The sequence below is a fragment of the Stigmatopora argus genome, chromosome 2, assembly GCF_051989625.1.
Source record: "Stigmatopora argus isolate UIUO_Sarg chromosome 2, RoL_Sarg_1.0, whole genome shotgun sequence".
In the NCBI taxonomy this organism is placed as follows: domain Eukaryota; kingdom Metazoa; phylum Chordata; class Actinopteri; order Syngnathiformes; family Syngnathidae; genus Stigmatopora; species Stigmatopora argus.
The window spans coordinates 7,177,914-7,203,666 of record NC_135388.1 but is presented as its reverse complement, the minus strand read 5'-3'; the positions used below and the strand labels follow the sequence as shown (position 1 = coordinate 7,203,666).

Genomic DNA, 25,753 nt, shown 5'->3' with positions numbered 1-25,753 from the left:
ATACATTGGCTACAAATAATGAGCTGATACTGTCATTAGGTGGAGGGTGTGGATGTGTGCGGGGGGTGTGGGGGACATATGCATGGACGTTTCTGTTCCCTCAAGTCCACAGAGCCCATTCACTGCAAGGCTCGGTGGGATTTGAAAAGGGAAAACGGCTTATTTTATCAGGATCTCGGAGTCCCACAGGAGTGGAATTGGGTGGATTTTCTTTGATTTCACTTGATACTTTTTTTCCCTGGCGTGATATTAGCCGTTGTAAGCCTCGCGAGAAGAATTTGTCTTTTAACCTCATCTTTTTATTTTGATTTTTGTCTTGTTCGAGAAATTTAGCTGTATTTTTTTCCCTATGTTTTTAATTTGTTATTATTCTTAATTTGTGGGCTACTTTATAGTCCTGGATTGAATTTGGATTTTAGGGGTGCACAACTTTTTATGGTTCCTATCCGCATTCTAGGGGCTTTTATTATTATATTAACACCAACCCAAATGTTAAAAGAACTGAAAATTCCAGGTTTTTTTGTATATATAATTCTGCTATGATTTGGTTAACTCTTCTAACTCATTGACTGCCATAAACATTGATAGCCATCCAATTCATTTTGACTAAGAGGGCCGGCAGCGATCGTTTAATCACTTCTGACTGACTTGAGAACCATCAAAGTCAATTTGTAGCGGCTAATTTATTTGTTTAGAGACTTTGTCAAAATAGCCTGCAGATCAAGAATGATGAATGATTCTTTTTCTTAAGCCAGGCCAGGTTGCCACATCCAAGAAATGTCAGTAAATTTGTAAACACTGCTTATTTGCTAGCCAACAAAACTCAATATCGGTCTAAAGCACGTGTCAAAGTGGCGGCCCGGGGGCCAAATCTGGCCCGCCGCATCAGTGTGTTTGGCCCAGGAAAGTAAATCATGAGTGCCGACTTTCTGTTTTAGGATCAAATTAAAATGGAGTATAGATGAATATAAAATTTCCTGATTTTCCCCCTTTTAAATCAATAATTGTAATTTTTTTAATCCATTTTTTCTGTGTTTTTAGTTCAAAAATCATTTTGTAAAATCTAAAAATATATTTTAAAAAAAGCTAAAATATACTTTGTTTTAGATCTATAAAAAAAACTGAATATTCAGGGCTTTTAATCCAGTTCTTTTAATCCATTTATTTAAAAAAATCTAAATATTATATATATGGTCCGGCCCACATGAAATCGAGTTGACGTTAACGCGGCCCGCGAACCAACCCGAGTCTGACACCCCTGTTCTACAGTATAGAATGGCTCACAAATTTTCCAAAAAATGTTCAGATAACAAAAGATGTAGAAACCCGTCTATTTATATACAAGCAACGAAAAATACATTTTCCCAATAATACTACATGTCCCATTTAAGATGATCTCCCCCACTGGATGTGGTTATCATAGATTTCTCCGAGTGAGAATATCTATCATTTCAAAGAGCTATCAAGTCAATCTAGTGGGAAGTTTAATCCAGCTGCTGCGGCAGACGCACTCCAATCTACACATGGAATAATCAGCGTGCTGTTCTTCAATTAACCAGCAAACAAATTAGCTTTGCTGCGTCTTTCAACTCGCTCATTATTGCCAGTGATTGTCACCATCATCACCATCGTCATCGTCATCATCTCCATCTTGGAGAAAATCCCAAAACACTTCTTTTTTGGGGGATGTCGTCCAACTTCTTACATGTGCCATAGAACTGGGATAGAAATAAGTTGAAAGCTCCCACGTTACTCCAAATGTAGTTGTTACAATTACATACCTGTCAACCTCTGCCGATAACTGCCCTTATAAATGATTATGATTCCCCTTACAAACCCCCAAAAAACCTTACAAACACCGTACGACTCGTCGTACGGTGTTTGTAAGGTTTTTTGGGGGTTTGTAAGGGGAATCATAATCATTTATAAGGGCAGTTATCGGCAGAGGTTGACAGGTATGCAATTAGAAGGGGGCCTTTCTCTCTAAAAAAACACCTTACTAGCTGCCACACAAAACATGCAACATCACAGTTTCTCAAAAATAACAAATAAATAAATAAAAAATCTCTGAAACTACTGCTTGCTAGCACCTCCTATCTAGCAGAGTCAGACACCAACAAAACTCCCATTGGATACCCTCTAAAAATCTAAATCTAGTCCACTCTGATACTACCTAACCACTTAAACACATTTTTATGATTTTCTTGTATTAGATCATTTGGGCATTGACGTGCTAGTCTCATCTCATCTCATTTTATGAACCGCTTTATCCTCATTAGGGTCGCGGGGGGTGCTGGAGCCTATCCCAGCTGACTTCGGGCCATAGGCGGTGGACACCCTGAATTGGTGGCCAGCCAATCACAGGGCACAAGGAGACAAACAACCATTCACGCTCACACTCATACCTAGGGGCAATTTAGAGTGTCCAATCATCCTACCATGCATGTCTTTGGAATGTGGGCAGAAACCAGAGTACCCGGAGAAAACCCATGCAGGCCTGGGGAGAACATGCAAACTCCACACAGGTGGACCGGGCTGGATTTGAACCCAGATCCCCCACTGTGAGGCCAACGCGCTAACCACTCATCCGCCGGGCCGGTCGGACGTGACAGTTTCAAATTAAAATGCTATGAAAGCTCCATTGATCAAGGAAGTATACTTTGTCCCGACTCTGGTTGTGACTCATTACTTGCCCGTACTGCCGACGTAAGACGTTTAGGCTCCGTCCAAAAACTAATAAACAACAGGAAATGTGGACGGTCGGCGCCCCGGAAAGTTAGCGTGTGCTCTCGCTGAGAAGCTTCATTGATTTCTCAGTGTTTTGAGTCCCGTTACAGTCCATGAGAGACAAAATGTCTCCACGGCGACCTTTTAAAAGCAGCGCCGACAGACATTGCTGATGAACTTTGCATTAAAGAGTCATCATCCATGCATCCATTTTCTATGGTGCTTAGCCTCGTTAGCCAATCAAATAGCTTTTCACACTCATGGGACTTCATTTCAACCGGAATGTTCCTCAATATCCTTTCAACCAAAGTCCAAACAAAGAAAGAAAGAAAAAATAGGATGAAAATACAAAAAAAATGGAAGAATAAAGTCGCAGTATTACAAGAATGAAGTCTTACATTGTAATATTACAAGATTAAAATTGTAATTTCATCATATATGAAAGTCTGGATTATGGAAGCCCTCAAAAGAAAACTATAATAACAATGTGACCTTTCGCAAAAATACCTTTGACACCAAAAGATGAGTTTGAAAATGTCACAAAAAAAAAAAACATAACGATTAAAATTTATCTAATTGGTCTGCATACTTCAAAAGACATCCATTCAATGCCTGTAGGCTTTCAGGCCTCCCTACACCCACCCCCACAATCCTCCTAGTTTGCAGCTGTGTAAGACCTTGACCTCTGACCCCATACCCAGGCTACAAAGCTGCAAAGAGAGTAGGAACAAAAAGAAAAGCCAAGCTAAAATAACGTAATGTATTCGTCACGGTCTCATTAGAGCGCCCACGTGTTTGACGTCACGTCCCTCCGGTCTTCGGGGCATAAACGTATCAAGATGGAGATAATTCATATTAATGCCACATGTCCCAACGGGCCAGATATTGTCTTTATTGCGGGTTGGAGACGAAGGGCTGCTAGTTTGGCATCGGCGGGCGAGCCGCTGCCAGATGGCGTTGGGTCATCGTTTTATTTTTCGCTCTTTGTTCGCTGACCGCGTGACATCTGCACGCCAATAAACTTCATTTAAGTGTGATCCCCCTGCCGTGGTACAACCAAACCATGATTAAAGAATGTTTGAGATTTGAGGGAATCTGAGGTCAGTCAGTTTAGTGGGGAGTGCGCCTCACAGTATCAAGGTTCGAAGGTTTGAATTCCATGTATAGTATATTTGGCTTTGTAAGGAATTGATCATTGGGCGGCTGCAACTTTGGATCAGGAGCTATTAAGCAACAAATTACGTATTTAAAAAAAAATAAAAACGCTAATTTTGATAATAAAAAAGACGTTATAACCAATTAAAATGGTTATTTCCTTTTTTCTTCTTCAAATAAATCATCTTTCGAAGTTTTTTTTTATTTTGAACAAACTCCAATCCCTTTTACATTTTTTTTTATCCCCCTACTTTTTAAAGATGACATTATGAACAAAAAAAGAAATCTTAAAAGTTAACTAAACTAAATAAGTGCAAAATATCCCCCAAATACAAGATAATAACTAAACAAACAAAAATTATCTCTCATAGAAAAATCTATTGAATAACAACTAGAAATATTTCCTTTTAGCACAAAAACAACAATAACAAAAATGTTTTTTCATCATTCGCAACATATAATCAAGTTATTAGTTAATTGATAACAATATTTTTCACCCTATCCACTAAGTTTCTTATTAGCATGACACTTACTTCTAAAATGTCTTTAATAAGATACTAAAAATATCCGACAAAAACAACATCCACACAAATGATTTAATATCACTGTTTAATGATGATTTAATTCCATCCTTATGAAGACATTTGGCAATTATTCTGAAAATCTCTCCTTCCCTATCCCAAATAAAAGCCTCCTTATTACCCTTGGGAATTCTGCCCCAGGGCATTTCTAATTGCTTCGACTATGATTGATACCAACATGCTTGAAATTGACCAGATGATATCCGTAAAGCCCCTCTCTCACTTTTTAAGGCGTTTCAATCCATCCGTTTTGAAGTTAACATTGCGATAAATTTGCAATAAATTGTGTTTCTAGCCAAACATCCACTCACACTTTACACACAGAATTAAATGCTTTCATTTTTTGGGGATAAGGGCGCCCCAAAATCATGTTTGTGAGTTGTAAGATCAAGTGTGTGCACTATAATGCGCTTTGCTCAATTTCCTATCCGCAGTGAAATTGTTTTTTTCTTCCGCCCATGCCGTCAATGGCGGCCAATTAGTTGCTAGGGAAACTTGAAATGCCAAAACCAACAGGAAGTCTCTGGGAAATGCCCCAAAATCAGCAGGAATTGACAAACAAATGATAGCATCCCAGAAAGTCGCTCAAAATCAATAGGAAATGATGCAAAATTTACAGGAAGTGATCAGTGAGTAGCCTAAAACGAAAGTGAAAAATTAATGTCCAATTGACTTAAACTGGCTGTGGATGCTCCGTGACCGGACATTTCGTCGACGGCCAATTCGACGCCAGACAGTTCGTCGGCCGGACATTTCGTCGACGGACAATTCGTCGCCGGACAGTTATAATAACAGACGAACTTAGGGTTTTGTTAAGAGGGGAGAGATTTGTTTTAGTCGAAGAGGAAGATATCGTTTTAATGGCAACTAACACTAATCTCGATTTATTGCCAAAAAGTGTACACTGGTTTTGCGACGGTACGTTCGATAGTGCAGCTGACAACCATCAACTCTATACCAGTGCATACTTTTTGCCAATAAATCGAGATTAGTGTCAATTGCCATTAAAACGATATCTTCCTCTTCGACTAAAACAAATCTCTCCCCTCTTAATGAAACCCTAAGTTCGTCTGTTATTATAACTGTCTGGCGACGAATTGTCCGGCGACGAATTGTCCGTCAACGAAATTTCCGGTCGAAAAACTGTCTGGCGACGAAGTGTCTGGCGACGAAGTGTCCGGCGACGAAATGTCCGGGTACCGGATGTTCATCTTTCAGTGCCATTGATGGCGCTCGATGTCCAATCCATTTTGACTGGGAAGGGGCCAATGAATGTCAATGGCGGCAAGTAAGTTCACATTTTGGGCCAAGAATAAAATGGTCCGGCCCACCTGCCATCGTTGTCATTAATGTGACCCGTCAACCCAACTGAGTTTGACACCCCTGATTTAAAGTGTTTAGTTAACCGACCAGGCACACTTTGGGAATGTGGGAGGTAAAGAATAAGCAACAAAGTCAAATAAGTCAAGTTCTTTTAATTGATGGTCTGTCTGCTGCCTGGCTCGCCGGGGTCAAAGTTTATCAGGCGCTCGGCTCCGTCACGTCAAGCGCTTTGTTGTATGTCAGTATCTTGATTCGCCATCATGACATTGATGAACAACACATCAGTAAATCGGGTGCGGCAAAGCGAGCTTGTCGTGTATTTAACCCCAATCAAATCTGACCTGGATATGAATGGCTTCAGTGTAGTCGGCGCTGCGTTCGTGTGTCCTGACAATGGGGAACATTATTGGAGCGCGGCGGCAGATTTAAAAGCCATGTGCTACACAACGACGCCTCCTCTGCCAAAAGCAGAGGACGTGGATTGTGATAAAGATGAAGGACAACTGGCGTTGTCACAGTGTTGATTATTATTGATTGAGTCTTTTTTTTCAAAGAATCCACACGTTAGGGTTTGCGAAATAGCGTATGTAGCCGTCAACGTGGCGAGGGAAATTAAGCGGAGTGAGACCGATTTCAAAGATAAAATGTTTTTGCTGCCCTGGACAGCCATACAAATTAAATCCACTTGGACTGGTTTTGAAGACTCATAGTTCAGTTCAATGATTTTGAGGCATTTAAAAAAGTAAAAATAAAAAGATTATTTAGTCCACCAATTTGTTAGACCCAAAAATGAACAGAAATCAGTTTCCAAGCCAGTTTTACATCCTAAATCTTACGCATATACTCCATAATGAGCACAAACTGTATTTTATAGTGGGTTTTTTTTCCACCCACATAAAAAACACCTTTCATTCATTCCACTTTCGGGAAAAATATTTGTCATGGCCTTTCCATCAAAGCCAAAAGACAAAATGTTTTTGTTTTAAGCGGTGGCGCTTTCCGAGTATCAAAGCGTGCGGGAGATGACTGCGGTGTGACAAGCGCAACGTGACATTTTAGTCTTTTTTGCGGCAGTGAAAGGAGATTACATGAATGGCTGCGTCCGGCCGCCCGTGTTCAAGTCTTTGCCTTTGCCCATAATCCCCCGTAAAGCTCTTTGTGCCGGACGCTCGCGGCTCTACTTCATTGTTCAACTCGGGCGCAGAGAAAAGTAGAAGACAGCAAGCACGTCTTAAACCAAGCAATTTATATTGACAATCAGGGGGTGCTGGAGCTTATCCCAGCCAACTATAGCCAACAAACCGCAGAGTACCATGAGACAAATGACCCCATATCTAGGGACATTTTAGCATACAATTAGCCTAGCATGTATGTTTTTTGGGGGAAACCAGAGTACCCGGAGAAAACCCACGTAAGCTCAGAGAGATCATGGGGATTGAACTCTCGAGCTCTGAACTGTGAAAATACGGAAAAGACGGAAATCAGGAAAGATTAAAGATACTTTAATAACTGTATATTTGTATACAATTTGAATTAAATGGGCGGTCATGGTAAATTAATATTGTCGTGAGTTCCTCTACCAAAAAATGAAACAACATTTACTATTTAAAACCAAAATTAGAGGGTAACAAACTAGCAGTATGTTTTTTCCCCCTTTTTAATCAATAATTCATTTATTTTAAGTTGATCTTCACAAGGATCAAGGGTTTAATCAATAATATTCTACAAAAAAATACAGCTCCATTAAATCAGGGGTGTCAGACTCGGGTTGATTCGCGGGCCGCGTTAGCGTCAACTCGGTTTCATGTGGGCCGGACGGACCATTTTAGATATAATATTTAGATTTTTTTAAATAAATGGATTAAAAGAACTGGATTAAAATCCCTGAATATTCCGTTTTTTTATAGATAAAAAACAATGTTTATTTTAGCTTTTTTTTAAATATATTTTTGGATTTTACAAAATGATTTTTGAACTAAAAACACAGAAAAAATGGATTAAAAAATTACAATTATTGATTTAAAAGGGGGGAAATCAGGAAATTTAATATACATCTATACTCTTCATTTTAATTTGATCCTAAAACAGAAAGTCGGCACGCGTGATTTACTTTCCCGGGCCACACAAAATGATGCGGCGGGCCAGATTGGGCCCCCGGGCCGCCACTTTGACACAGTGCATTAGATGAAACAAATCTATATCAAAAAGAATATTTATTTTTAAAATCTTCCTAAAAAAATATTATTGGATAAAATAATTGACTAAATAAAAATGTAAACACATTAATGACCAATTTACACTTTAAGGTCCATCATTTTCAATGGCAGTTAATGAGTTAAGAGGCTCAAACCTATCAATAAAATATAGATTCATAATGGTATTTTTTTTTAAATCTTCGGTTTCAAAAACAGTAATAATTGATATTACTAAATGTAACGCTATTTTAGATATTTTGCTTTACTTTGTAGTAATAGTCCAGTGACGCGTGACGTCACAGTAGGCAGACAGCGTGCTTGTGGGCGGAGCTTAAAGTTTTGCAGCCTCGGTGAAAACACACATTTACTCGCAACTACACACACACACACACGCCTACTGGACTTGCCTGGAGCGACACGTCAATGCGATCCGTTTGCTGGATTTAAACTTTTTATCCTTTTACTTTTTACTCCTTTGTGATCTTGATTTTATGTGCGGAAAGTCTTTAGCTACATTTACAAGTCAGGAATGGTAAGTAGCATTACATTTGTTTTCCCCAATGTGTGCGTGGAACTGTTCTAAAGCCTGCAGAGATGTTTTTTTTTCTTTTTACTATATTTATTTCAATTGAAGCAATTCAATCGTCGTTTATGTCTATTTTGGTTTGCTCATTCCGACTAGAGGTTTGCAAACTTGGTTAGTGTTGACTAAGTCACAATTTAAAAATAGTTTGGAAAAGCGGACTAAAAATAATTATTGAGTTTTATTTATTCCGGTTAAATGTCGATAATGTTGATGAGCAAACTCACCAAAGTTCTGATTCAAATCACACTGAATTCAGAGCATCTGAGTTGGGCTTCCAACTAAAAATGATTCAACTCGGTGCAATTTTTAGCACAGTTTAATGGCCAGCATTTTAGAATTTGCATGTGTCTTCAGAATCTTAATTATATTCAAATTGTACTTGCTTGAACATTGCAGCAGTTAATGTTAATATATCGTCTTCCAATTTGGTATCGGTAGAACAATCTGTTTTGCACTTGAAGCATCCATCGGTCATGTGCCTGTTCAGACCAAAAATCTGGATCAAGTCCAGATCAAAGACCAAAATTCTGGATCAAGTCCAGATCAAAGACTAAAAATCTGGATCAAGTCCAGATCAAAGACTAAAAATCTGGATCAAGTCCAGATCAAAGACCAAAAATCTGGATCAAGTCCAGATCAAAGACCAAAAATCTGGATCAAGTCCAGATCAAAGACCAAAAATCTGGATCAAGTCCAGATCAAAGACCAAAAATCTGGATCAAGTCCAGATCAAAGACTAAAAATCTGGATCAAGTCCAGATCAAAGACTAAAAATCTGGATCAAGTCCAGATCAAAGACTAAAAATCTGGATCAAGTCCAGATCAAAGACCAAAAATCTGGATCAAGTCCAGATCAAAGACCAAGTCCAAATTAAAGACCAGCAATCTGGATCAAGTCCAAATCAAACACTGTTTGTTTGAAAATGGACTTTACAAACTATTAACCGTTGATTGGTCAACAAAGAAGTGGCGCTTTTATGTGGCAGGAAGAAATATGATGGATTATACAACGTATACAGATCATTTGCAAACATTGCGCAATGATTTCTGTTGTCAAATCATGCCAAAAATGTCAACAGAAACCTCCTGTAATATAAAAATCCTAAAAAATATATTTAAATGGACTACCCGTGAGCACCAAATCCATTAAATTGATTGGCAAACCGATAGCAAAGAGACACTTTATTGATCCAGAGTGAAATTCACAGGCTAAGCCGCCCTTGTGTACACAAAGAGATGTAGAAAATAGCAGTGCAAAGGTAACAAAATACAGCAAAACAAGAGCTGCACAAAAAAAAATCAAAAAGCAAATGATGTCATAATTGGATTTTTCCCACGTACTGATCATACATTCAGAATATTGATTTTACAAAGGCTTAAGGGAGGACTATAACGTTTGAATGAAGCTACATTTTGGACGTTCATTTGTAAAACATGGCTGTTTTGAAGAGCAGAAGTGAAAGCTTTACATTGAATTGTGCAATGGTTGTTTCTGTTGAAGAGTTTCTGGGCTAAAGTAGGGGCAATCTTTTCAAAAACAAATGTTTGGCTATGACATGTTTAAAAAAAAAAAGTATTGTATAGTATTTTATAACATCACATTGCCAACTAGTGGCCTGGCATGCAAAGTGCAAATCTTGTTTAGTGGAGTTTACGTGTTTTCGTCATTCTCGTGCCACGACTCCCCTTCACATACCGAAAACATGCATGTTAGGCCCATTAAGGACCCTAAATCACAGGAGTCGAACCTCTGCCCTCGGTGCCAAATGCAACCTGCCACATCACTTAGGTGGCACGCCAAAATGAAGAACCAAAGAGTTACCAAAATGAAAAAAAGATGATACACAACCTTGACATAGTTAGTATATGCCCCAAAGTATACGCACACAATCCCACATCCAATTTGAAAGTGACTCTCGTCTCCTCTTGCGTCCTATCTTATCACAACCTTCACTTTTTCCTCATCTAAAAAACAAGAAACTGCTTTGCGGCCTTAATCAAGCTGACGAGTCGCTGATTGTGACATCGCACAGAGCAGAAAGATGGAATCAGACCTTCACATGACCTTTTGTCCTGCGCAATAGCCTGCCTATCAATGAGCCCGAACACTCATCCTCCCCGCTTTTACTGTAAACCAAAATGTGCAGGAAGTATTTTTCCTTGAAACACTTAAAGCCCCCTCCTCCTCTTCCGCGTCCTTCTCCCTTTAAGCTGCAAAATACCCACATGCGCACAAACCTAACTAACCCACCCACACAATCACACGCACATTCAAACACTCCAAACAAACATGTTGGCTCCACCCGCCACTCCGCAGAAGAATGGTCAGCATGTGGAGACCAGAGTGGAGAGATGAGATGTTCATTGCTTTTAATCAACCCCCAAAATTCACTTTGTTCTTCCGACTTCCCTCTGTAGCCCACTCACTTAATTCATTGACCGCTATAGACGTTAGTGAGTCCTCATTCGATAGTCAGCTTTGTTATGCGTACCCGATACGGCTATTTTTGAAGTACCAGGTACTATTTGGATTTGGTTGCAGGATCAGATCCCATCCAGAAGTGTTTTTAGTACCATTAAGCTGTTCGGTTGCTATAAATCAAACCACTAGGCAATCACGTTTCCTGAGTCGGATTACTTCTTTAGATACTAATGATAGTAACAGAGCATCTTTTAACTTTAACAGAGTATTTCTTGAAGCGGTACCATCATGACCAATGTTCCCTCTAATTTTGTGTTTGTCTGGCCAGAAAGACAACCTCCCTGAGCACACTGATTACCGGTGTGAGCAACATTATCATTGCTCGCTATGGGCACACACCAGTATCACACCTGCCATAAACAGGTGCATGTCTACTACACATAATTTAGTAATAATAAAATGTAATGATTCATATCTATGAATGGGCGGCCCGGCGGATGAGTGGTTCGCGCGTCGTCCTCACAGCAAAAAAAAAGGGATTTTATTTTGTGCGCTCCATATGATTTGCTGTGCGCAGAGAAGACGAGAGTACTGCGCAATTGCTTAGAGGGAACATTGATCATGACTCACCTTAATTCCAAATGTTTCTAATAGCAAATGTTTTCGCAACATGTGGCATTTGGCAAGAAACAACTCTCAAATATAAGTCAAATTTTCCTCACATTCGCCTCTCTGGATATTATAAATCTACCCACATACCAGTCAAATACAAAGACAAAGCTTTTTTGGTCAATCAAAGTGAATGTAAACACTAAATTTAGAAAAAAACCTGATTAACATAGGATTAGTTTTCTCATTTCTAATGGTTGTGCAGGATGTTGGTGATCTTAATCCTGTCCCCTATTTAATTTGGCAGTGGCTCCTTAGCCGGTAACCGGTCAAATAGTCCCATCGGGCTATTTAGCCGGTAACCTATTATTTAACATTGAGTGAATAGGATATTTTCTAAACCAATCAACCAATCTTATTGAAATTTGATGTGTTATTGCCAATTGATAGATTTTAACATTAGGTGAATAGGGATTTAATGACTATTATTTAGGCAGTGGCTCCGTAGCCGTAGTTTCTTACTATTTACCCCACACAGAATTCTTACCGGCTAAAAAGCCATATGGGGCCATATAGGCTATTTGACCGGTTACCGGCTAAGGAGCGACTGTCATTTAATTTGTATTGTAAAAATTTGCCCGCAAATGTATAGAAATAATCTCGTTTTCAGATGGTTTGTATTTTTTTAGGTTCGTCCTTGTCGTGTTAAATATTTTGAATTCAAAGCATCTCTCGGTTCAGATCCATGAATTTTGTGTTCATCATTGATTATTTAGAAAACTGAGATGATCAACAGATGGCGCATATTTCATTACTTGACAATGGTACTTATCCAAATGAGTGTTGGGGCTTTTTTGTTCTTCAGGAAGTTCATTTAAACAGCAAAATGTTCAAAGTCTTGCTTTCCGCAAGGACTTTCGTGTTGAATGTTCCCAATTTGCATTGACTACCCCCTCTCGATGCGTTTGTCAAAGTCAAATTTTGTGTTGCTGTTCATATTCAGCACCACCTGCTGATTTTTTTTCTTCTTCTTTCAAATGCAGGCCAGGAAAGCTTCATCTCACTTTTTACCTACCTTGAATGCCTTGTTTGCCTCTCCGTTTTTGACAGTGATATTTAGATTTCTTGTATTCAATAAACCTCCCAGAGAAGGTGAAGCATTGAGTCTGGTTAGAATCTTACCCAGATTGTGTATATATATATAAAGACAGCGGCGTTTAAGTAAGGTATTAGTTTCACAGACATGCCAGTATCAATTTGAAGCAAGCTCAGTTGAAAATGTATTATGCAACAAGCATCTCTCTCTCTCTTTCCAGAGAGAAATTCCTTTCTTTCTCTTTTTTTTTTTACATCTCTGTTTTGAAAGTAGTGCAGGGAAAAGATAAAACTCTCACTTTGCGATGAAAAACAGCTGGCTCCGAGTGTGTTTTGACAAAGATCCACTGAGTTTGCCCTCCGCTGTTTTCTATCGCAAAACACTGCCACGGTTTTGTGCTCCAGCAGCTGTGATTTCGAGGAAGGAATACACAAGGGCAGATGCTACTCAATTAGTAGAAAACACAACCACAAAAAAAGCTTATTAGGCTCAATTTCACGGTTTAAGATGACTGGCTTCATCATTTCTGTTTAATATTTGTGGGATTCATCAGGGACTCACCAGCAGAGACTTATGACTTCCTTTATCAGTACCAAACACAAAATAGAAGGACCAATAGAAAACAAAGTAGAGGAGAATCAGTTGCTATGAAATGCATCATTTTTTTCACATTTTTTTAAATATACAAAATAATTTCTATTACTTACTCACTTACATTTAAAAAAAATCTATTATGCCTTGGTCAAACATATAATGTTGAGGGAACAATCATTGCCATCCCACGTTAGTATGGTAGCTTAGCGCACGTGCTAATAACTTTACTAGCCTACTTTTTTCCCGTTTTTCCTCCTTCCAAAGCCAATATATTCTACCGTGGTTTGGTTCGACCCTGTTTTCTGAAATAAGACCATTTAAATTATTTTTATTTTTATTGTTTTTAATATTTATTTCATTATTCTTTGATTTAAGGTGGGCTGAGTGGATTAGCACATCGGCCTCACAGTTCTGGGGTGCTGGGTTCAAATGCAGGTCGGTCTACCTGTGTGGGTTTTGCATGTTCTCCCCGAGCTTACGTGGCTTTTCTCCGGGTACTCCAGTTTCCTCCCACATTCCAAAAACATGCAGGGTAGGCTGGTTGGACAATGTAAATTTCTCCTAGTTATGAGTGTGAGCATGAACGGTCACTTGTCTCTTCGTGCCCTGCGATTGGCTGGCCACCAAGCTGGGATGGGCTCCGGCACCCCCTGCGATCCTAGTGGGGAAAAAGCAGTTCAGAAAAAGAATGAATGAATTGGATTTATTTTATTTTTACACCAATTTTACACTGACTGTAAATGAATATCCGTTCCAAATATTGATTCCTTTAACTACTAATAACCGGAATCGATCCTGAAAAATCCACATCACAAGTATCGTCGCAACACTAATCAGAATAGTGGCTTAGATTTGTGCAGATGTACAGTAATGTAGTGACGCAGGCAGAGTGCCCTTTGGAAACCTTTTGTCTGACTTGTCAAATCTGGTAACGAAATGAGTCTTCACAATCATGAAACTGCAGGGATTGAATGAACCCCCGCCCATGCCCCACGTCCCCCTCTTCCACACACACCAACTTAAAATCATTTGATTGGCGCTCTGCTTTACTCAGCCTCCATGTGGTGTAATCAGCACGGTGACCTCATGAAGTCCTCGTTGTGTAATTGCGTGAGTTTCTTTGATGGCGTGCTCTACTCGAATCGTGTAGGTGGATCACCATCAACTGCGTCATCTAAGCTTGTAAACAACAAGATTCAACTTGTTTATAAAGGGAACTGTTTAGAAACAATGACAGTCTGGCTCTGACGTCCACATGGATGCTACTAGGAAGCTAGAAATATAGAAACCTTGATTTACAATAAAAAATAATGCAAAAAAAAAAACTTAAAACTGTATTTGTGCATTGAATGTTAGCCTTTAACTCACAGGTGGTTGCGAAACATGATCTGGTTCAAATGGATTTGATGTCTATCTCTGTCAGTGGCAGGGAATGAGTTAAGGGGCGTGGCTTAATGAGGGATTTGGAGTCACGTTGGAAGGTTAGTTCAGTGTCAGCATTCAGGGTTTAATTGATCTCATTGAGAGTGTTCTCTCTTTTTTGTCGTGCCTTAATTGTTAACTTAAAAAAATTGAAATAGTAAATAACATTTGCTCACAAATCAGATTTGGAGAAATTGTGTGGAAATGCTTCAAGCTGCTTGCTCTGTTAACTTTTTGGTGAAAACTAGGTTTTGGTAGAAAGTGTAAACAGCTGAGGTTTGATTTTTTGTTGTTGAATTGTTAAGGATGTGAAGAGGCAAAGATTTGAGGCTTTTATTTGAATGTGTTAATGGGGTTTTTTTACTCAAAAACAATGACTGCCAATTAAGATATTTTTTTAATGGGTCCCAGAGTCATTGGAGCCATTGGGTGTTGATTTCATGTGCGGTCGATTGGTCGCCGGTCTTTTGGTCGCCGGTCTTTTGGTCGCCGGTCTTTTGGTCGCCGGTCTTTTGGTCGCTGGTCTTTTGGTCGCGGCCTTTTGGTCGCGGACTTTTGGTCGCCCTGACCGTGACAACGGGCGACCAAAAGACCGGCGACCAGAAGACCGGCGACCAAAAGACCGGCGACAAAACAAGGTAAAACAACACGGTCTACGCATCAATAAAAGCCAACAATGGCCATGAGCAGTTTCACTGAGCCAACGTGTGAGTGTAGAAGAGTTTGTATGTACATCGTTGTCCCTTTAAGAAGCTACGTCAGTGAGGGTCTTAACAAGTTCTCCAACAAAAAACAATAAAAGTCCGGGAAATTTGGAGCTTTTCTTTAGCCTAATAATTAATAGGGCATTAAGTATGACTAAATAGTAATTCACAGTTTGTATTTAGGGAATTTGAGCAACGATTTAAATGGTAATTATCACTTACCTTCCGGGCGACCAAAAGACCGGCGACCAAAAGATCGGTGACCAATCGACCGTGTACCGTTGATTTTGTGGGTCTTATTCTAATGTCCATAAAAACTGATAATGTGACAACTCACAACTCAAAAACCGCTGTCTTGTAGAAAATGATGTTAGCTGACAACCGTACTTGAACGGAAGAAGGCATCTCATGGAATTGTTTGGCCTTTTTCAAACTCTTTCTGTCATGTCACGCTACTTAAAACGGGTCTTCGTGTTAAACGCACAAAGCCGTTTGGCCGCCGAGTAAACAAAGGAGATTAGTTTAATCTGCTTTTCTCCCGGTTAGAGACTAATAGCGGCCATTTTTAAATGCCATAAAGGGATTTGCCACTAAGTGTGCAGCAGTTTGTGGAAGAGATGCCTTGGTCAAGTGGCGGGCGGGCGGGCGATGGACTTTGGGAAATTAGGGAACGCTGCCTATTCATTATACTTTGCCCTTTTTTTATGGAAAAATGAGCTCCTACACTTTGAAGTTAACTGCAGATCAGTGGGGAGATGTTGGACCCCCGAACTTTCCTTAAAGCACTTCTTTCCGCTGACACTCGATGAAAATAAACGTCGACTGCTCTGCAATATTGAGCTGGATTTAAATCAATGCAAATCAGCGTTGCGATAATATAGTAGACTTGAGGGTTCTTTTCAAATTGGAATCCATTTTCCGGACCTCTTATCAAGGCTCGTGGGGGTGCTGGAGCCTATCCCAGCCATCTATGGGCGCCAGGCGGGTGACCAATCACAGGGCACAATAAGACTGATAACCATAAACGTTCACACTCGTGCCTAGGGACAATTTAGTGTTTAATCAGCCTACTATGCATGTTTTTTTAGATGTAGGAAGCAATCAGAGTACCCAGAGAAAACCCACCCAAGCCCAGGGAGAACATTCAAACTCCACACAGTTTTTTTCAGTTATTATACTCTTAAAAGAGCTGAAGTTGACATTAAGGGAAAATGTGAACATCCTTATCCAGTCATAAATGTGTATATACCGTATTTTCTGGATTATAAATCGCAATTTTCCGTACTTGATTTGGGTTTGCAACTGCGACTGATATATTATTTTTTTTATTCTGACCAAAGACAGTCTGGTATGTTTTGTTTTTTTTGGGCTATAGTTATCTGACAAATTGTTATGTTAACAGATGCCTATCTCGTCTCCTGTTTTCGGTTTTACTATTGTTACTTTAATCTATGTTCATTCTTGGTTTCTGATAAAATACAACAAAATAGATATTTATATCCTTCCTCATCGTGCAATCTTGGTCTGGTGCAACCAGCTGCAACAAATATGCGCATCGTCTAAGATTATAATCTTATGTTTATGGTGTACTGGGTACGTAAAAATGATTTATATGCATGTACTTTACAACACAAATGATGAATTGATGGTAGAAATGGTAGTAATTCAATTCAGGAGAATGTTGTTCCTTTTAATTGTGTTTCCCACACTGGTATGTTCAGTATCACGTTAGTTTTTACATTTTCCATGGAAAAGGATTGGAATTATGGTCATGAAATGCTGTTTTCAAACTGGGAAATATTCTCATATTGAAGGCAGTACTGATGACAAAGGTTCATGGTTCAAATCCAGGATGGGTAGAAGTTGAGCATTTCCACCTACACTGACATCAATTGTGTAAAAGGTGCGTTGCAAACTCGCGTTTTTTATCCCCTCTGATGTCATTGCGTTCGACCTCGTTTTTTTTTTCCGCCAGATTCGCTGAGTCACGCTTTGACGCGGAAAGTCGCCAGCCTTGATGCGTTTCGTCGCAGTCAATTGCCGACTAGCCTGACTGCGACAAGGAGGAGTTGCAGTTTATTTTTAACCCGCCGCTGATTTATTTAGGAGTCAGGGAGACGTCTGCAGGATCCCTCTGTCTCCATCGCCCCCACCTGTTCAATGCCCACCTGTCTCAATTCCCAAGTGGATGATACATGGGAAGAACTGTTGTATAGGTCGGGTTTGAATCTAAGGTGGGGGTCCAACAAAGAGTTAGGACAACTATGGGAAACTATGTGTTTATATTTTATAGTGATAACTCACTATTTTTAAATATTCCCCGCCATTAACATTAGTGATCAGCAGCCGGTCAAATTTAATTGGCCGTCTATCGCCTTCGGTACACGGTCGATTGGTCGCCGGTCTTTTGGTCGCCGGTCTTTTGGTCGCCGGTCTTTTGGTCGCCGGTCTTTTGGTCGCCCGGAAGGTAAGTGATAATCACTATTTAAATCGTTGCTCAAATTCCCTAAATACAAACTGCAAATTACTATTTAGTCATACTTAATGCCCTAGTAATTATTAGGCTAAAGAAAAGCTCCAAATTTCTCGGACTTTTATTGTTTTTTGTTGGAGAACTTTAGACCCTGACTGACGTCCCTTCCTAAGGGGACAACTCATGTACATACAAACTCTTATACACTCACACGTCGGCTCAGTGAAACTGCTCATGGCCATTGTTGGCTTTTATTGATGCGTAGACCGTGTTGTTTTACCTTGTTTTGTCGCCGGTCTTTTGGTCGCCCGTTGTCGCGGTCGGGGCGACCAAAAGACCGGCGACCAATCGACCACACACGTCGCCTTCAATGGCAGCCAATGAGTCAATTCCCTCAACACAGTTAACACTACAAACACGAAAATTCCACTTTTCTCTATTGTCACCGCGGCTCCATCACGCTAACTTTCCGCTTCCAAGACGACTAGATGCGCCGTTTGTTATGCAAATCGAGCAATTGACGACGGCGGCTTCTCGCGTCGACTCGTCTCCTTCCTTAATAGCGCACGTCAATCCATTTCATGCTGGGAGGGAGTTCATCCCGTCGCTCATTTGCACTTTATCGACTATTTTGTTGTGTTTAGAATATGCAAATGAGCAAATAGCACCCAGTGTTTTGCCATAAATTTCATCTCGGATCACAATTTGGCACTAGTATGCAGATGTATATACCATTGTTTTTTTGTATTTTTTAAATCTTTGCTTTCCCCCGCTGCATTTTAGCAGTCTGTGCCAAGTGTGAGTTCTAAAGACAATCCCAGCATGACGTCTCTATCTGGTCTCACACCCGCTGAGGGCTTTCTGTTCCCAACACAATAGCTCTGGTAACCCTGCTGGATATTTGGTGGAATGGCCAAACTAGACCAATGTTGTCCTTTGAATTAAATTAAAAAATGCTAATAAATGTCAGTACTATTATCTCATTAGACCAGGGTTCTCAACTCAACTGTATAATTAAATATATATTAAATATATTAAAATAAATGCATTTTAAATGGTTTGATATGTGATAATCAAAGAAATGAAGTATAAAATGATGTCATTTATTTTTATTTTTTAATCTTTATTCATCGAACAGAAATTTTAACAGCTGTGTTTTACATAATAAAACATACAACGTAATTAGTGTAGTAAAAAGAAGTGATGCATGACTAACCTCATTTTTTTAAATTTTAAATTCTTTAAAAAGCATTTGATTTGTGCGCTCAGAGCAATTTGGCGTAAATGTTATTTAGCAAAACTGATGGGTCTGCCAAAAGTATGTTATTTGCCAGGTCAACTGTCTCTTAAACTACTCATTTGGATAAGAAAAAAGGTCAGGCGATTTTTTTGGACAGTTTGCGTCAAGCTTAAGCTCGATAGACTTCATCAGCGTGCCTTGGAATCCTTCCTCCCTGAAAGCTTTAACTGTCCATTAAATATTCAAAAAGCTCTCATGTTGAGTAATGATATGCTTGTGGAACATGGGATCTCCAATCAGGGAGTATATATCGCTTTTGCCAGATTGAATAGCCAATCACAACGTGAAATGTCTAATAATGTGACACAGTTTCTTTGCTATTGACGGTGGTAGATGTCCAATCTATTTGGACTGGCAAAGTAATTTATTTGAAATACATATACACAATTGTATTGTTCTTTTTTTAAATGATAGCATGAATTTTCGTCACACCCCAGTTATACACAAGCAAATGATCCAGACTGAAATGAACTTTACAACCACAAGACTTGATAGTCTATCAGTAGAGTTATCTGGTGGCCTTCCAAGCACCCCCTCGGCAGCCGGCCTGGTGCCTGCGAACCAGAGCTGTGATCACTAGGAAGTCTGCCATGAGCGGTGGCCAGACAACTGGGGGCCACTCGCAAAGCAGAACAGTCGCCCACCCGCCCCTCCTAACCTCGATCCAGCCACCCTGCCCTGCCAATAGATTTATTACCTGCTTTAAAACCTTTGAATGAGCTCTTGAGGGAACATTTGCACTAAAAAAGAAAAAAAAAGAAGAAGCTCTCCACCAGAGACGCCATGTGCTGTTGCTGTTTACTATCTAAACGTCAGTGCCTGTGTTGGACCTTGGTGGATTGTGTATGTGTGTGTGTTTGTGTGTGGGGGTGCTGTGACCTCAAAGCATCAAAGTGACATTTGTCGTCTGCAATCTTGTTGGTGTTGGTGGATAGCTATGCCATTGTTACTTTATTATCATATTAGTCTGGGCTTTCCAATTTAGTCAGGAATGTACCATCAAACCAAAGAATTGCAATGGGAAAAGTGTGAATATGAGTATTATTTGTCATATTGTTTAATAAAATGTATTTATTATTACACTATTATAATATTATATCATACAAAAATTAATATTTCCTCTATTTTTTAGTAAAAAAGATGAATATTTATTTTTTTCTTTTAAAAATTATATTTTTAAAGATACATACAGTAAATATTACATTTAAATGAATGAGAGAATATTTACCTTTTCATTTTTTCTGAAAGAGAATGTTAAATAATTAATAATAATACATTTAAAAAGAGGTTAAATCGATCATATTTACTTTAAAATCTCAAAAAGAGATTTTAATTTGATCACCGGTTATAACTTGCGATATTTGGATATTTACTAATCAATGGATTATTTCTAGATTTGGTTTCTAATATTCTGGCTCCACTAGAGAAAGCAGTCAAGCATCACGTATATGTTTACTAAATACAGGTGAAATTGTCCATCACTTCTGTTTGATATTACTTGGACAATTTCTGTTAATTTTTTATTTTTTTGCTGATGAATACAAATGGCCAGTAATTCTTGGATGGATGGAAGAGTACTAAAAGCCAATAAAAATCCCTGAACAGATGGGTTTCATTGTAGTACCTCTTTGATACAAATTATAGAGTTGTCTTTGGACTGGCTGTCCTTTCATTAATCCTCATCATAGCCACAAATGTTGAGCCAAGCAATTATTGCTAATGACAGTGTCATTGGATACGGAAGGATGAAAAAAACTTAATTGCAAAAGTTTGCAATGTTTATGCATGAGGTACCAACTGTTTGCGTTTTGCGTCTTATTTGGCAGTATACTTGAAGTCTCCCTATCACTGTTTTTTCTCAATACACACATTAAATGGTAGAATCTTGTCAAAAATAAACACATTCATAACTATTGAAATGGTTCAACAAATTGAATGAATGTAACGGTTAGCCTCTGCATAGATGAAACCAATGGCGTAAGTGGAAGTGAGGATTCTGGACACTTGTATGGGCACCAGCTGTGTTAAAGCAATTTGACATGTATTAACCATTTTTTTAGATAAAACAATTGAATTTGGGGGAAAAAAACAAAACAACGTTGCCCTCCACACCAATGAAACCAAATGGATTTTTAAAAAAAAGCTTGCACTCCGTCAGATCCCTTCCAATCATAAACTTCCTGTCGAAATGGGAAGAAAAGTTTGTTCTGCCGTTTTTCGGTTTAATTTGCAAAGAAAAGGACAACGTGTTGAGTCCAATCAATCAAATTCAGTAAGACTCAAATTGACAAATACATAGTAAGACGGAATCTGACAATTCCTTTAAAAATAAATCTAGACTTTCTAGGAAAATTTCAAGCCAAAATTCTTCCTGCTGTCACTAATTGAATGTGTTGTTGTAGCTGAGTTTTAATTGGCCATGTTTTTGGATGCGACTCTAAGAAAGCTTTCCCCTCTGTTCTCTCCACAGCTGACCAGCGCTTGGAGCTTAGAGCGGCTCACATCCGCCGGCATAAAACAAACAGGCTTTTAATCCAGAAAGGATCCCTGGTCTTGGCGCGAAGAGGCTGCGAGCCGTGTACGAGGAAGACCGCTGGGAATAAAAGGATCAAGTCAAGGGAGCGTTCACTACCTCCAAAGATGCTGGCGAGGATAGAAAGCTGAGCCGGGGACTCCCTGGGAGCTTCATGAATTTCCAAGAAAGTTCAAACAAACACTCTCCTTTTGTGTTTGCGGCCGCGAGGGTTACGAAAACCATGAGGACGTTAGCGGTGTCAGTCTTGGCCGCCGCCTTGCTGTTGGCTGTCTTCGTCCAATCGGCGACGACCACGGACGACGACGTGATGCCCCGCATCACTTTCTCATATGGTAAGTAAACAAAAAACATAAAACATAAACATAGAAATGGAAACATAATAATAATAATCGGACATAGGCCCTGTTGTCATCTTTAACAACAAAAAGCCTAATTGTCATCACACCCAGAAACTGCGTATGACGAAATTGGTAGTGCTTCTCCATAAGGTGCGTTTTCTCGGCAAAAGACCTAATAAGTTATAGTTTCGGTCTCGTAATTTGGCATTATGGATACATCGCATCACCCCCCCGACCGCATCACTTACCTCTCACTGTCTTTCACTTACCTTCAGTCAGCCAGTAGGAGGCAGATCACCACCCAAACGTCTTTTCATATTACCTCACCCCGAAATTATTACACAGAAGGGATTGTGTGTTGTGTTACCGCAAGTTTAGAGTTCTGATGGATGTGGGGAAAAAAACTGTCCTTAAGCCTATTTGTCCGTACTTTGTGGGACCTATAGCAGCAGCTGGAACAGATTGTGACCAGGGTGGTATGGGTCCCCGATGATGTTCCTTGCTCTGCTGAGGTAACGAGGGCTGGCAATGTCTTCCAGTGAGGGCAGAGCGCAGCCGACGATCTTCTGGGCAGTGTTAATCACTTTCTGCATGGCCTTTTTGTCTGGTGCTGTGCTTCCGGCGTACCACACTGTGATGCAGTATGCCAGGATGCTCTCCACAGTGGTTCTATAGAAGGTTACCAGAAGCTTGGTGTCCAAGTTGTTCCTCCTGAGTACTATAAAATAGAAGAAGAGAAAGTGCCCAGAAACTCAAAAATTGATTAGCCAATGTTTGGGTTGGCAAAGGTATCGCTTGCTTACTGTATTTACTCGCATATAAGCCCATATAAGCCGCCCCGCGTATAAACTGCACACTTAAAATTGCCTTAAAATCATTGAATTTTACAATTTCTCGCGTATAAGCCGCCCCCTGATTCTCAATTTTCACCTCCATATTCGTGGTTTTAATTGAGACTACAAATGTGCTACTTTGAAGGGAAAATCTCAAGAAAAATCATCGCGCGTGGTATTTCTGAGATGGATGCATGGATCAAAAGCACCTTATTAGGGTCAATATCATAAGAAATGAATTCATCCAGTAATGGTTGGTCGTCGCCAATTGCAGGCTGATGCCAGACCACAAGTTAACTTCGTAATGGTATCCGCGTGCCTCGCACCAAAATGGAAATTTCAAGGCAGCCACACTAGGGCAACTGTAACTTATCAGCAATGGATGGCCTTGCTACGGGGAAAGAAAACTGAAAGCTCCCGTTCATATCTTATCCAAACAGAGTCGCAGGTTGCAGACACTTTGGCAATATTAAGTAAAGTGAAAAGATATACGGAAAAATATTTCAATGACAAAATATATCTAGAGTTGCCTCTTAACATGGATGTAACCGTGCGAGAGCCTCATTATAATTCAAAGTTCTCTTGCCAGACAGCAATTATGAGTTGGGATCTCTCGTTTGAACCATTTAACGTCTTTGTCAAACTCTTAAATGGATTACACTAAGTCACTTTGCAGAAACAATTTGAAAACGGGAATGTACGACACCATGTAATACACATTACCCCTGAAAACCTTTGCCACGGTCCTAATTGCTTGCAGGGGGGAAAATAACGAGAGGAGGTGAGAACCCCCTCCCACCCACCCCCAAACCCCCTTTTCTAAAGTGGTCTTTTTTCCTGGAAAGACGTCTTTTTTGTCCTTCCTCCATTGGTTGCCATTCTCCATGCTTCTCTCCTAATGAGCAGGCTAATCTCTCATGAGCGCCGGGCGCTGTTTTTTGTGTGGCGGCTGCAGTGGGAGAGCTCGTCTGTTATTCATTATGGCAGCACAAAGAATCATGGGCGCAAAGTCGAGCATGTGCCGTGTTTTTCCTTATCGCAAACGTCTCTGCAGCCAGAAGACGTTTATTTATTCCTTTGCTCACGTCAACAAGGAGCCGCTCAGGTTTTGAACCTGAGAAGAGTTGAGCAAGTTGCTTTTCACCACCGTGACGGGAAAAAAAAAACCTCACATTTGTTTACATATTTCATCGCTGGATTGGATTTCATGTGGAATTTTTCACAGTGTCTCTTCCCTGCTGTTTCGCAAACTGTCAGTTCACGTTGGCCTTAAAAATAAAACAAGCTTAACGTTCATTTGTTAACAAAGAAGGCAAGCGTGCCAATAGTACTGACCTTTGGAACTCTACAGCACACTGGGGGGAAAAAAGTTAAAAAAATAGAATATCAAGTATCAGAAGTGAACTGTTTTAACAAATGATCATAGATTCTCTGTCAAATTAACAACAAAGTAGGATACAAATATCTATATTTTAACAGTTGTTTTATTGCAAGTGACTGTAATAATGACTAACTGGTTGGATGCAGTGGCGGTCCGTCCATTTTCTCGTAGCGCCTTCAACGAATCAATCCAACCCTCAAAAAGTTTCATGGCTATAAAACCTCTAAAATGGGGTAAAATCCACTTCCTAGCAGCATTTAGTGATTAAATACAAACACTGGAGCTTTTCAGATATCAGAACTTGGCCCACAATTGAAATATTATTTAGGAATATAGCCATATTTTATTCACCAAAAATCATTTTTAACTGTACACAATATCCATCCTCCTTTCTTTCTTCCTTCTTTTATATCACCATCGAAGCTAATGCTGAAAGTCGAGCCTGTCCTGTCGTATTTCTGGCATAGTTCGTCTTGAAAATGGCTTTAAATCAACACAACAATATATTTGCTTGTGCAGCTAGCTCCAGGTACAGTTTGGTAGCTCTGGCTAATCACAAGCCAATCATAGTTGGTGAAAGCGATGACGTATCCCTACGCCTGCGAGAAGGCAATGACGTATCCCTACGAATGCGACAAGGCATTGTGGTGTTGCCAACTCGAAATCTGATTGGTTAAAGCAACAGTCTTATCGACGCTTGTTTAATGCAGCAGAGCCTGCAGAACTAATTGTGAAGGCCTTGAGGCAGATTTCTGACCCTGGCAACAAATAATGGCTGAAATGTGATTGGTTAAATGCTTCAATATGAAAACACACATCTGGAAGTAGTGCAACCAGGGGAAAAGCAATGAAAGGAAGCTAACAGGCAATTTTGAATTATTTAATAAGTATTGATGGACAAAATATAATATATGATTCAGATATTTCTTAGGCCAGCAGAGAAAGCCTCGAAGGCCCTGATGGCCCGCCACTGGTTGGATGTTAAAATCCACATTGTCACTGTGGCAGTCGAGCGTGTTAACTGCTGAGCTAACAGTTCAGACTAGCTTCATCTGCCAGTATGCTCTTTTAGCTTTTTCAGTGAGGACGTTTTTCTTAACTTTGTGTTTACTTTGTTTGCCCAATTGCAAATTTCAAATAAATACAAATTCCAGTAGGCAAAATGACCACAACGGAAGTATAAAAGTACAACGGTAGATACTCGTTTCTCCATACCGCACATTCCCACAGGAATTCTTTTACAATTTGCCCCCGTTTAAGCTTCTAACCTTCAGTGTACACGGTGTCGTTCCGAAAATAAGTTTGCTTAGCATCAAGCGTATATTGTCCGTCGGCTCTCATGCATGCTAATCCAAAGACCTTGGCAGCAGAGGCAGGCTGCCCAAATACTGGCGTTCTTTTCAAATGCTTCGATGCCCCCCTAAAATCCGACCGGGACGCGCCTGAAAGAAATGTAGACTGTGAACCCGCTGCAAGTA

General features: G+C 39.8%; 1 protein-coding gene across 2 annotated transcripts in view; it reads left to right on the top strand.

Annotated features, from left to right (window-relative positions):
• LOC144066788 (semaphorin-4B-like) overlaps positions 1-25,753 on the top strand; it is a 73,250-nt gene that overhangs the window by 20,777 nt on the left and 26,720 nt on the right. Inside the window, exons 1-2 of one of the 2 annotated variants that reach the window (XM_077590122.1) lie at positions 8,367-8,513; positions 21,658-22,055. In XM_077590122.1, coding sequence (XP_077446248.1) covers positions 21,875-22,055 — 181 coding nt within the window. In that variant the 5' untranslated portion in view covers positions 8,367-8,513; positions 21,658-21,874. Of the gene's footprint in view, positions 1-8,366; positions 8,514-21,657; positions 22,056-25,753 lie in introns of those variants that run through there. The other variant, XM_077590130.1, reaches the window with a different exon arrangement.